Raw genomic sequence first — 14,836 nt, 5'->3', positions numbered from 1 at the left:
TGTCTATGAGAATTATTCAATTTTTTTAAGAAAATTTTCTCACTTTTTGGTATTTGACCATAAAAATTTCAAATACAACTTAAAATTATATTTAAAATTTAAAAAACAAACAAAAAATGAGGATGCTTGTATGTGAAATAACAATAGTTGAGTGTCTTTACTTTTCAAAAAAAAAATATTCGAGGCCTCGAAAAATGGTATTTAGAAGTAAAGTTATGCTTGAACATGCATTTCACTTGAAAAAGTATTGTAGTTTGTGAGGAAATTTTTTTAACCAATTTTTCAAATTTGAAAAGTAAAAATGACTTCAATAATTAACCAAATATAATTGAATTGACAACTTGAAAACCAACAAGAAGAAAATTATGCCCAAAAGGATCCTAAGGGCCTGTCTATGAGAATTATTCATTTTTTTAAAGAAAATTTTCTCACTATTTGGTATTTGACCATAAAAATTTCAAATACAACTTAAAATTATATTTAAAATTTAAAAAACAAACAAAAAATGGGGATGCTTGGCAAGCGAGGAGCAAAGTGACCACAAACATAGTTGAGTGTCTTTACTTTTCAAAAAAAAAATATTCGAGGCCTCGAAAAATGGTATTTAGAAGTAAAGTTATGCTTGAACATGCATTTCACTTGAAAAAGTATTGTAGTTTGTGAGGAAATTTTTTTAACCAATTTTTCAAATTTGAAAAGTAAAAATGACTTCAATAATTAACCAAATATAATTGAATTGACAACTTGAAAACCAACAAGAAGAAAATTATGCCCAAAAGGATCCTAAGGGCCTGTCTATGAGAATTATTCAATTTTTTTAAGAAAATTTTCTCACTATTTGGTATTTGACCATAAAAATTTCAAATACAACTTAAAATTATATTTAAAATTTAAAAAACAAACAAAAAATGGGGATGCTTGGCAAGCGAGGAGCAAAGTGACCACAAACATTGTCCATGTCAATAGCACACTACCTTCTAACCTGCCTGGAGATATATTCAACTCTGAGAACCACACGCAGAGGCATCAGTGTTTCTTTTTAATTTTGGGGGAAAACACCGGGCAAATCACCCCCCTTTCGACAATAAATCTTCTGATCACAGAACGAGTTTAGGGTTTAGTGCAAATCGTGTGTAATCTCAGCTCCACACCCCCAAACGGGAAGTATTACTCTGCCTTTAATTTTAAAGGACAAAGTTTGCTATTGAATGTCCGGTGTGGGACAAGTAAGCAGACAGTGAAAACACAAGAGAGCATTTATTGTCCACAGTTAATCCATTAAAGTGATATTATTGTTACATTTTCTGTTTTACTCAATATCATTAAATTTATATATTGAAGGCCCTTTGGTTATATGGACTAGGGTAATTCCAATACATTCAATATTTATATTTGGGTATCAACTACAATAGGATAAAGTTCAAAATCATGAGATTATCAGGATCATCTATTTTTCTTTTTGGATAATTGTGGTGTTTAAGCGAATTTGTGTGCAACTCGATTAGTTTCCTTTGCTACTTCCTACGTCCCACCAGCATAGATTTTCCACCAAGGGTTGGACGGATGGAAGAAACGACTTAGTACTTTTGTCTATGTTGGATTTAGCTATGAAACCTCATGATTCTCAACCCACTTCACTAACCACTAAGTAACACTTGTGGGTGCAATGAAATTGTCTATTCGGGCTATAATCTCAAGATTATAATCCTAGAATAACCTAATTTTGAATCAAACAACCCCTTTTTTATGTACTGTTACTCATACTTGATATTGCCTCATGTTTTCAATGAATAAGTTCTCTATTTTGTTATAAATATATGTTTAAATTTGCAAGACGTCCATCAAGTGTAAAAGGTTGAAAGAAGAGTGCTTATGGAAAGTTTCGATCACTATATAGTTTAAAGTTAGTATTTTTGCATCAATGGACTAGGAAAACAAATCCAAAGTTAGTCATGGCAAATTGAAGACTAAATCGAAAAATCAAATCCTACAAATCTCATGTCTGTTTGATTAGCTCTCTCACTCTGTCTATAGACAAACAATGAATAAACCAATCTGCATTAATCCAAACCCGACCAGATCAATCATACACTGCTCAATTTTTGAGATACAACACAAAGAGACAAAGACCATAGTATTTTAATTCATAAATAATAGGTCACAACAACTATAGTAGAAGAAAAGCTACAAAATTTCTGTGCCGAGATTTTAAACTTTCTGCGCCTAACATACTCATTCGATATCCACAGCCTCTACAAGAGCTTTATTGTTAACAATTTACAAGTCGATGTACGATGCATGATGAATACACATAAACCATTGCCCATCAACCTTCTCGAAAACATTTGTAGCGAATTGTTTTCCCCAGCTGCTGCCTTTAGTTCTAACCATCTCAATGCATGTAACGTACCCCATATCACCTCTAACGTGAACTTGAACATCCCTAATCTCGATATCAAGTGGGAAATCATATTCTGCCCATACAAACTCCCAGCTTCCCATTACGAGATCATAGCCAGTTATGCCACTGACACCAGGGTGCACAACGCAAACATTCTCATTCTTTGACCAGAGGGTTTGCATTGCAGCTAAGTCTCCATTTCTGAAAGAATTGTAAAAGCGAGCGTTTGCTGCTAGTACAGAGGCTTTACTGTTCTCCTGGAGAAGTCGGAGGCTATCCCTAATTTTTGCTGCTCGGGCATAGTTCTCCTCTTTAATAGCAGTCTTTAAATCCTTCGCCAAGGTTTCCTCATCTAGCAAAATGTTTTCACCGCTCAAAGTTCCTTCGGAATCCTCACTCATGACCTGGCATGGTCTCAGTGAATGTGAATGGGGGCCTTGCCTAAAAGGTGCTGTTCTGAATAAACACATAATTAGATGATTTTACAACTTCGGAGTTCGGAGAGAGGAAATCTGAAGTAACCCATAAATTAAATGAAAAAGGAAAGAGAAATTGGACAGATGCAACACACTTAGCAGGTATGAGACCTGCTGCATGTAACACAAATTTAAAGGCCTGTCTAAGAGACTGGCCACCAATTATGACACAAACATGCATAAAGGGGTAATAGTACAATAAGGAAGAACCAAATGTTCAGATACTTACAATGCCAAAAAAGAATTTTTAGCTGACTTATTGCTTTTTCAACAGAATAGGTTACTTGCTTACATAACAAAGTGTTCCTAACTAGATAGAGGTCGTAATCTCTAAATGCTACAGAGAAAAACAGAAGCAAGTGGAAGCTAAGACTTTTTCTCCTCATACTTTCCATTTCTCCACTAAATATAAAGTTTGGAGAAAGGTAAAGAAAATACCAAGAAGATTATGTGATCTCAACTATGTACTCTGGATGTTGATATAATAGGAAAGATAAGTCCTTTTTCATAGAAACACCTTGAATTCAAAAACAAAGTTTCCTGTGCTTTAAAGCACATGTTCCTCCACATTAGTGTTTGTGTTCATCTTCATGGAAGATATCAAAGCACCAATTGACAAGACGTAAAACTGATACTTTCTGGTGAAAATCATAAGTTAACAAATTCACAGTGTTTCATCTCTTGTCTGTTAAGTCACAGAAAAGAAGTGCAAACAAGGGGAACAATATATATAGTCATACCATTACCATATCTCTCTCTTCCCCCACCCCACAGACACACACACCCCAAAACAAGATAAACTAAAATGATTTATATTAAACATTAAACATTCAAAATCAAAAGAGCTACATCAGTTTTTCTTTCTTTTTTTTCTTTGATGATATACTTGCAACAGCTACAGTTATCGTTTCTTGTAAAGACAACATGTTGCACTTGCATTAGTTATTCGGAGATTATTTTTCCTAATCCTTCCAACCAAACATTGTATTATTTTATGCGAAATTTATGTTTGGTTATTTTTCCTAATCCCTTCAACCAAATGACCCATTCAGCAATCAAAAGTTGTAAAAAGGTAAGTCAACTTTTTGAATAAGTTCAAGCTAAGCAAGGAGAACTTACTGAAAGTTCCACTTCTTGAATCAAAAGCACCATGTCCAGGAAAATATCCAGAACCTACTTTAATTCTGCCAGTTGAAACTACATTGAGTTGCATTAGAGAAGGTGAAGGAAGGCGGTGATCAATCTGAACTCCATTGATATTGGAATGACCTGAAGCTATGGATCCTCTAAACTCAATGCGTCCCTACATTGAAAGTTGAAGACAAAATAAAATCCATATTAAGTTCACCAAACACTGTGGTTTCATCAGTAACAGTTTTTCTTAATAGTATACCAACACCAGCATAAAACTAATATAAGTAAAAGCAGAAGATTTAGACTACTGACAGATGCACAACTGTAGACATATCCTCCACCAAAATTCAACCACAATTCCTTATAGGATTGTAACAAGGCAACCGCTAAACTTTCAGCCTTAACCAAGACCAAATTGTCGCATTCAACAACTCTGGTGCAGCAGTCCGAGCAGCCCAGGGAACACATTTGGAGGCTAAACTGATTATAATTTAATATAACTGAGGAATGAGGGGATTAGGAGCACATAATTAGCACAATGGCAATTATGAGGGGCTTAGAATTTTAAGTGTATTCAAATTCCTATGGGTAGAAAGAATGACAGCAAAACAACAACAGTGGCAGCAGCAGAAGAAGAGCAACAGGAAGTGAGATATCATCACTACCAGGCGGAAATTGATGAAATCTCAGACCTAAAAATATTTGGTAACAGAAATGTAGATGACTGGAAGCAAATGACAAACAAAAACTACCAAAAATACTTCCGATGGACCAAAAGATTATACTGCTCTGTTGTGGGCCCTTAACCTTAACTTTTTGAGAAATTATTGCTTTATTGGAAAAGGAAAGAAATTCACGTTAGGACCTCATTTTGTTTTTGATAAATGAGGAATCCCTGAGGACCAATAGTGTGTGGTTCAAGGCTTAGTAGATAATGGACCCGCCCCTCTACCGTTCTTCACTTAAATACCAGGCTTTTGACTACAGTGGGGCACAAACCCGTGATGTAAACCTAATCCACAGATCATCATTGCGGTTTTACCACTATACAAAAGCGTTGGGGAATAATTCACTATAGGACCTATATTCAGGGGCGAATGTAGGGTATCTGGTATATTGAAAAACCTATTAAAGCTATAATAGTTGTATCTCAGACCCAGTGCCAAAACTGGTAGCGGCAACCAGGAACCCATTTAAGCTGCAGTCCTATAAATGATGAGGGTTCAAATACCCTTGAACTCAACCTTTTTTACTCTTGTTTCTACAAAATACCGCATGCAGGTTCTTCCCTATTCTTCATTTTGCCGTTGCCACTTTGCTATTAGATTCTTCATTGTCTTCTTCATTCTTTTATTTTTGTTTTCTTCTTATATTGTTCTACTCAATAATTTTTCTAGCTATTGTGTATTGTCATTACCCACATCTTGCAAAAATAATACATACTATTTGTCGCTTGTCAGAGTTAGAGATCCACAGTTTTTGTCTGCGTCTTTTTCACATATGTGTTTAAGTGGTTTGTTATTCTTTAAATATATATTGAACTTTTGTACTAGTTCCTTTGTTTGTTTATTATTGTATATTAATTTGAGATTGTTGGGTAACCATACACTTCAAATTCTACATCAGCCTCTGCCTATAGTCTTCCTTCAGCGCAGTAGCAACTTTGCACCACATACATAAATTCACCGCCACTACCTCTATCATGCCTATTTATTTCCACCTTAGTTCATTAATTTTCCAAAGATTACACATCCATAACCTCTGCATTTATCCCTATCATGACTTGATATCGCCACCATCAACCATTAGCAACCAAGCTCAGCATCAGTTATAAAATCCTTGCAAATTCAGCAATCAAATTATTTCATTTCGATAATTATTATGATTTGGTAACCAAGTCCTTATAAACCCAGCAACGTCATCAAATTCTTTTAATAAGGATGAACCGAAGAGAGCAAGAAGAGGAGAACTCATAGCAGTGTCTACTGGCTAACAATTCATCACAAGAAAAACAGGAGACAAAAAGGATGAACGAAGTGATAGAAAAAGAAGGGAAAGGGAGCAGCAATCTGAGAGAACTGAGTTTGATAGCACGTCATTTGTTATTTGGATGAAAGCACTGTTAACCAATCCAATATTCAAATGACCAAAAAAGAAGAACCCTCAATCAATCAAAAGGTTAATAATAAGTCTGGGAAACTAACACTTGAGCTTTTGCAGTTCTCCACAAAACAGGCTTTCCGCAATTACCACAAAGTTTGCCTTTTTATTGTATCAAGTTATCAACAGTCTTATGTGTAGGATTTGTGCCAAGAGCCTGAGAGACAAGGTGCACAAAAGTACTTGAAGATCAAAAGTACACACCTCTTGAAAAGTATATTTTATAAAATAGAGAAATATTATTTCCATATGAGAGATAACTGGTTGGTTTTATTAATACTAACCCATATCCTTCAATGAGACAAAACCATCACTGCTTGCTTAAATTTATGTATAAACGATCAAATCCAAAAGATAAGAGGAAAGTAAGATCCCTAAAAAAAAAAAAAAAGAAAAAAAAGAAAATCAGTCACCCGCAAGGGTTGCTCAGTTGGTTGAGCATAGGGCTTTCATAATGGAGGTCTCAGGTTCGAAACCCCATGCCTACGACAACGGGGGATTTGCCTGCATGTGTGGTTTGCGAGCGATTGCACAGGAGCTGGGTTTACCCTGTGCGCACCCAAAGGGTAGCGGCTGCGGGTTCCCATGTCTGGTTACGGAAGCTGAGCTTCTGATTAATATTTGACAATAAATTAAGCACACTGCACACCTATTCTTATCCAACAGGTGATCACATAGGCAATTCTTGAACAATGTTGAGAAGAAATGAACCTAAAACTACAAAATTTCTCAGCTTATCCCAACATTTTAATTCAGCAGTACAAAACCCTTATAAACAAGTCAAAAATCTAAATTAGCAGTAAAAAGCAAGAAATGTTAATTAGCAACATTAAGGAACAAGAAAACATGTCAAGAAAAAGCAAAAAAAAAAAAAAAAAAACTCACGATATGGGGTCGACTAATTGTTGGTCCAAAAGACAATGTTTGGAAATTCGAAGCCACCTCCATATTTGTTAATACAATTCAAGTCATAAACTGCTCAACCTGCATATATTATAGGCAGACAAAGATTACCATAGCTATATCACATAGAATTATTTAGGATAGAGATTTAAATTACCTGTGAAATATTTGGTTGAAGAGGAAAGGGAATGGACGGAGCTCTATCTTATTAATTACAGCAGTGTGGGCTAATGATAAGGAAGTTATTTTGACTTTATAACTCAAGGGACGTTACAAACGACAAAGAAAATAGTAGTTGGGCTTACAGAAAAGATCAACTTTAGTTTTGTTTGGACTCTTTCAAGTGGGCTGGTACTTGAGCTTAAAGAAGAATTTTAGTTAAGACTTTATGTGGACTGGTCTTGGATTTTACTCCCTCCGTCCAATTTAGGTGTCTTAATTTGACTAGTACCGAATTTAAAAAATAAAGGGATATTTTTTAATCTTATAGTCTTAAATTAAATATGTGTATAATGTACTAAAATGTCCTTTGAATCTTGTGGTTATAAACTTGTCAGGTAAGATGCTTGCATTCTCAACTTACTAAATATAGAAAGAGATACTCTTTTTGGGACAAACTAAAAAGGAACGTAAGACACTTAAAATTGGACGGAGGGAGTAATTTTAAATGGGATTTTGGGTTGGGGGGGGGGGGGGGGGGGGGAGGGGGGGAATGTACGGAGTCGTTTGGTTTGAAGACAAGTTATATTGTTAGTATTAGTTATGTTGTGATTGGTTATATGGGAAAAGAACGCGCATGCCCACTCAAATTAAAATAATTATCCGCCCATTTCCCAATTACTTTCGTACCCCCAGAAAAAATCAAAACTATTTACCCGAGATGCTCCCAAATTATGATGCCAATATGGTATATAAATATAGTGAGATGATATCATTAAAGACTGTTTCAGTCCTTCTCTTAATCATCCATGATACCATCATGGTATATGAATATACTGAAATGGTATCATGGATGATCATGCTCATTTATTCAAAAAGACACACTTTTCTAAACCAAAAAAAAAAAACCTCTATGATACCATCATCTTATATACATATATTGTGATGGTATCATGGAGGACTGCTTCAGTCATTCTCTTAGTCCTCCATGATACCATCATGATATTTACTACAATGATACCATGGAGGAAAGAATATGGACGAGGGGATACGTCGGGTAAATAGTTTCGGCCAGTTGGATAAGAAGCGAATTAGGTTAGGAGGGGCATGGGGCTTGTAATTATTTTGTATTTTAGGGGTATTTGGTGTTGATTTCCCTAGTTATATTGAGATTAGTTATACTGGGGTTAGTTATCCTAATATTATTTCTTATTCATTGTTTGGTTTGTTGATTTAAAAATAACATGCATTGCATAATTTCTAAGAAGAAGTTGTTTTGTTCACAAAAATACCCTTCACCTTATTTGGTAGAAAAAGGGTTTGAGGTAGGGGTGTCAATGGGACGGTTCGATCGGTTATTTTTAAAAAATTATACCATCCCAATTTTTCAGTTATTTTATTTTGTATAACCAAAATTAGACTTTTCAAAACCGTCCCATTATCTCGATTTTTCTTCGATATCGGTACGGTTCAGTTAATTTTCGGTTATTTTAATTTTAAAGTTCACCTAAAAATACACCTTTATTAAAATGTAACGACGCAGACCTCCACAAACCTATTTGGAGCACACCATCAAATAAAGCTTCCATTTATTTCTTCTGAAATATTTAATGTAAATGCTATTAAAAAACTACACAAAGTAATTAAACTGAAATATGTTATATCAAGCAGCAAGACAACAACAATAGCATCATCACGACGTGAATCCCTCACTGATTGACCAGGGAGAAGAATAAATTGCCAAAGACAACAATGTTGATCAATTGAGCCAAAACAAATATCAGCTTATAGGCCACAGAAACCACAAGCTGAATTCGATACATATATGTCCAATGGCCAAAATCCTTTTTTATATTTAAAACATAACTTATAAAATATATTTTATATATTAAATTTAACATATTTGTAAATATAAAATATATTTCATACATGTAAAGCTATTCGATTCGGTTCGGGATTTTTTTGATTTTTTTAATAAATTAAAAGACCATCCTAATTGTTCAGGACGGTTTTAAGCTTAAATAAAAAACCACGATTTTATTGGAAAAAAAATATAAATCGGTTCGGTATGGTTAGGTTCGGTCAGTTTTTCATATATTTTTTGACACCTCTAGTTTGAGGTATCTCAAAAGTATTTTGGTCATTTTTATTGTAAATTCAAGGCTAAATAGCATGGTACGAGAAATTTATTTTGTGGGTCACATAACCAACCCTACTCATGTGAGGCTATCTCTTTAGTTGACAAGGGGACACTTTGCTTGTTTTAAGCATAAAACAGAAAAGGCAATGTTGAATTTAATATTTTTCCTTCCCTAATTAAAATGCTTAGCTAGAAACATAAAAAGAAATAAATAATTGAAAATGTATCTAAAAAGTTTGCAAATTCGATTATGATAAAAAAAAAAAAAAAACAAACAAACAAACAAAAAAAATTTCATTAGGTACAATTTTAATTGCAATGTTTTAAAACTTTGCTTTCACTATTTCTTTATTGAAATTTTAAAATAGATTATTTCTCTAAAATTTTAATTATTTGATCAAATATTCAATTGCCAAATATTAATATTAATAATCATAGTAGACAATAAAAACTATCTATATGTTTATAAACTAGTGTTGGTTCGTGATCATGCAAATGTCCTTATCTATAACTTTATTTAATTAACAATCATACATACATTTAACATTTATATATAAAAAAAAACTAGAGTGTAATTTAATACTAGAAATTCACACATACAGTACTACCTGAGTGGTCGTTTAAAAAAAAAAAGAAAAAAAAAGAAGATAAAAGATCAATAATATCTAAGATCAAATTTTGAGAAATTAACGATGATTATTTTGAAAAGTTTTTTCTCAATTATATAGTAGATATTGATTATTACAGATTATAAAGTAAGAAAATAATATAAAAAGATCAATATCGCAGTTACCATTCTCTAATAGCCATTTTGGGAGATATTTTAGATCTTTTATGTCTTTTCTTTTTTGTTTCTAGCTAAAAAAAATAATTAAGGGAAAATGTGGACTTTAAACACATTGCCTTTTTTGTTTTATGCTTTAAGACAAACAAGTATCAACTTGTCAACTAAAGAGATGACCTCACATAAGTAGTGTTTATTATATGACTCACAAAATAAAATTTCTCGCATCGTACTATGATTCCACCATCTGATATTCATGACTTATTCTGGTACTATTTCTAATCTTGGTATAATTTATTTCAGAATTAGTAACCAAATAAGAAATAAGACATACTAAATTCTTATTCGAAGGCTATTTATGTTTGTCCTGCATACCCACCCCAACTGTACAAATTGGGCAAGGCTGCAAAAACAATATGAGAAAATTTTCAACAATAACCAGCAGGGAAAAATTTGCACTATAATAAACACGGATGTTTAGCTGTGACAACTAAACTCTCAAGTTTGAAAGGTAAGTCTAGTGCCTAGAATTAAATAGTTAAATAGTAGTATATTATGTAAATGTATACTCCCGAATGAATATAAGTTCAATTTACCTCTGCTTTAAATATTGAAAGGTGGGCCTGTGGTGTCATGAACTTCTTATCAGCTGGAATAACAGATTGCATTAGACACACCACCGATATCCACTGTCTTCTATTCAGTGAGTCTCCCACAAACATTAGTCTCTTCCCTCTTTATTTCTCCCACATTTGGGTCACATTCCACCTGTGTATCAACATTAACAAGTCAATGTAGATGACAAGCAAGACACAACGATTTCTAGAACACAATACCAGAGTTTAGACATTATAGTGTGGATTAACTAGTCTGATTTTATAATTGGGTTAGTATTAAGAAATTACCCACATATTCTTTCAGCTAATGTCACAATTGATTCGTGAATATGATTATACTTAGCAGTTAGTGCCCGTTCGGCCATGCAATTTGGGCTTCAAATTTGAAGTTTTGATTTGAAATTTGTGTTTGTTTATGACATTAACTGCAATGTGAAATTTTGATTTTCAAATCCCAAATTCACCTAAAAGGTAGAATTTCATTTCTAAGTTTGTGATTTAGATTTTTAAAAACTTTAAAACTCGACCCTCGTTAAGTTTATATTTTGCAAAAAAAAACCATAATTTTAAATTTTGCGAAAAAAAGACCCAGGCTTGACGTGAAGACATTGTCCGTGTCATGAGGGAGGATTATATTAGAAAATAGACAGTTACTACTATTTTTTTTATTTATTTATTGTACTAATGGATCTTTGTAAAATTATGTTTATCTAAAAGTTTGTAATAGACTAATAGCATATAATTCCAATCATCTTTTTATAAATGGAAATGGCTCAAATATGTCATCGAACTATCAGAAAAGACTCATTCATGCCACTCATTAATAGTTGGGCTCAAAAATGTCATCGTCATTATCATTTTGGGTCATATATGCCATTACTCACTAACAGAATTCTACTACTACCAGATTTTGCCACCTGGCACCCTTTATCTTATATTTATGACATTATTATTTTACATTGAAAAACTATGTTCTCTTATTAATTGGATTGTGAATCTAATCTTATTCTACATCCTTCACAATCTTTACGTACTTTATGACTTTTTAATTTTTTTTTAAAAACACATAAAATTTATTTAAGAAAAAAAAGAGACAGGTATAAAAGAGAGTACACTAATGAGGTGTAGGTGAGTAAGAAAAGTACATATGAGTATGACATATTTGAGCCTTCTTCCGACCACTATTAATGTTACACCTCGAAAATTCTCGCGTCGTTTGCATCGTAAATAAACTAACGTACGCTCGAAGAGGTCATGGAACCCTTATAAGGTTAAGGAATACTCTGAACAAGTGTTAAGCAAGTGTTTAAATGTTCTAGGATCAAGCAAATCGAAAAAAATAAGTTCGTCGAAAATTTGGAAAACTTTAGCAGAATTTTTGGACAGAAATTTTGGGTCAATCTTAGAGAAGTATATCTTTTAGTATATGAAGAGTTTTGAAGTAAAGTAAAAGCCTAAAATGAAGTTCATGAAGTCTAGTTTCCAACACAACAAACCGCTCGTCGATTTGACATTAGAGTAGAGAGTTATGGACATTACAAGTTAGGCCGGCAGAGCAGAGACACGCAGCTGCAGTGCACGAATTCTTTTAGGTCGGTTCGCAAGTATAAAAGGACCTTTTTGGTCATTTTTGGGTCATTTCCCAATGCTAGACCCTTCCACAACATACATGTATATTCCTACATCTTTAGAACCTCCCACAACATTCACCCAAACACCCCCAAACATATCCCAAATCCTCTAGAACATTCCTCCAACTTCCACAACATGCACATATATTCCTACAAGTCTATATGACAATTTTGGTCATTTTTATATTTCATTTTTAACATAACCCCAAATCTTAGGAAGCCCTAGAAACCTCTCCAAACATATTCCAATATATTTTCAAGCCTAACCCAAAGATCCAAGTGAAGATTAAAGTGGTTAAGGTTTTCAAGTGAGGTCTATACTTGTCTCCTCTTCTTAAAGATGTTTGGGTGAGTATTTTTAAAGTGGAGTAACCATGGAATTGAAGTGGTCTTGAATTTTGAGGTAAGATTTCATCTTAATGTCATTGTTATGAGTTTGTTTGGTAGTTATGTTAAGATTTGAGGAGAAAAAAATTGGAGGAAAAGTTCAAATATACATTTGATGATATTTTGAGTTGTGAATTAACTTGAGTCATAATTATTAGTATGTTTTGAGCATAATCTTGTTATGAGGTATAATAATGATGTTAAGGAATTGTAGTATACGAGGGTATAAGGGGTTGTATGAAGTTGTGGTTATGGATTGATTATGAAAAGAAGTTTTGGGATTAAATTGAGTATAGTTTGAATATGATCTTTTGATTATGGAATTGTTGATGTTTTGTTGTGCTTTGGGAGTTTTTTTGAAGATTGGATGGAGTAAAAGATATAGGGGAGATACTGCCCGAATTTGGGCAGATTCCAAAAAGGGTTTTATTTGAAGGCTTAAGATAAGCATATGACGATAAGCTTAACAATAGCATGAATGGTTTTATATGTAGATTGCAAGATCGGAAGTAGGTTGGAAAGTCGAGAAGTGAACTTCCAGGTATGTTAAGGCTATTCCTTTTTTTTTTTGGCATGATTTCATATATGGTAAGAGCGTGATCAACCTTATGACTAGAGATTTGTCAAAATAAAGCTTGTCATATAGTTGCTTAGTTTCCGAGTGTTATGTTATTCTTTCTAAGGGGCCATATCCCCTCCCTATGTCCTTAAGTCCATAGAGAGATAGAGGAGACATGTACAGTATCAGTCTTTTTCCGCATATGCATGGTATACTGCATTATATATATATATATATATATATATATATATATATATATATATATATATATTTTCTTTTTTTCTTGAGCCTGACCACTTGGTCAGTGAGACAAATATGCCTGGCCTACGGGTCAGTGAGACAGATATGCTTGGCCTACGGGTCAGTGAGACAGATATGCCTGGCCTACGAGTCAGTGAGACAGATTGCTTGGCCGACGGGTCAGTGAGATTTTTCAGTTGCCTGGCCACTTGGTCAGTGAGATATATATAATAGCATTATATTGCATTTCATATGAGATATTCAGGGCATTCTTTGGCCTCCGGATTGTGTTGTTTTCAATTCAGTTTTAGTTATCCTTTGCCTTACATGCTCAGTACATTGCTTCGTACTGACGTCTCTTTTGCCGGGGGGTACTGTGATCATACCCACAAGTTTAGGTAGCCAGACAAGCGATCCAGCTCAGTAGGCCTTCCACTCAACTACAGACAGTGCGCTCCACTTGGCTCGGAGCTATAGTCCCTTTTGGTATGCTCTTTTGACATGTATATATGGGTATAATAGGGCCTTGTCCTGTCCTTTCTACAACTCGTACTCCATAGAGGTCTGTAGACAATTGTATATAGTTGGGATGTTTTGTAGCCTTGTCAGCTCTTATTTTTGTTGTACAGCTTACGTAGCGGCCTAGTCTGCTTTCCTTAGCACGTATGTTTATATATATGCGTTGTTGTGAGTTTTCGATGCATAGTCTATTGTATTAATCTTACAGGAGATGATATAGCTTAGTTATAAGTTATTTATGGGCCACCAGGTTGCTCAGTGGGACACAAGTACGAGTTTAGGGGTGCTTGGTCAGTAATGGCCGGGCACTCGTCACGACTCATCGGCTTGGGCCGTGACAATTAACACCCCAAATTTTATTCATATGTAACTTTCTATATCCATCTACATCTCATTAGTGTACTCTTTTTAAATCCGTCTCTTTTTTTCTTAATTTTTTTTGTGTTTTCTAATTTTTTTCAAAAGAGCCATAAAATACGCAAAAATTGTGAAGGATGTAGAATAAGATTAGATTCATAATCTAATTAAATAATAGAACGTAGTTTTTCAATGTAAAATAATAATGTCATTAATATAAGGCAGTTGAACATCAGGTAGTTGATGTTGTATCAGGCACCCCTGAGGCTGAACAAAGAAGCAGAAGTTATGCCTCTGCAGATATCAATGACCGATCAAACATGGAGGAACCTAGTCCCTCTAATCCTGAGGTTCAAGTATCCAACCGGA

General features: G+C 34.0%; 1 protein-coding gene across 1 annotated transcript; it reads right to left on the bottom strand.

Annotated features, from left to right (window-relative positions):
• Positions 1–2,042: 2,042 nt before the first annotated feature.
• Positions 2,043–7,378, bottom strand: LOC132606831 (uncharacterized). Its single transcript, XM_060320476.1, has 4 exons — positions 7,232–7,378; positions 7,057–7,155; positions 3,997–4,180; positions 2,043–2,852 (listed from the first exon to the last, which is right to left on the bottom strand). Exons 2-4 carry the CDS (start codon positions 7,117–7,119, stop codon positions 2,278–2,280), a joined length of 822 nt encoding a protein of 273 aa, XP_060176459.1. The 5' UTR covers positions 7,120–7,155; positions 7,232–7,378; the 3' UTR covers positions 2,043–2,277.
• Positions 7,379–14,836: the final 7,458 nt, after the last annotated feature.

Source organism: Lycium barbarum, chromosome 8 (assembly GCF_019175385.1).
Source record: "Lycium barbarum isolate Lr01 chromosome 8, ASM1917538v2, whole genome shotgun sequence".
Lineage (NCBI taxonomy): Eukaryota > Viridiplantae > Streptophyta > Magnoliopsida > Solanales > Solanaceae > Lycium > Lycium barbarum.
The sequence above is the reverse complement of the archived record's forward strand: the minus strand, read 5'-3'. Positions and strand labels throughout refer to the sequence as shown.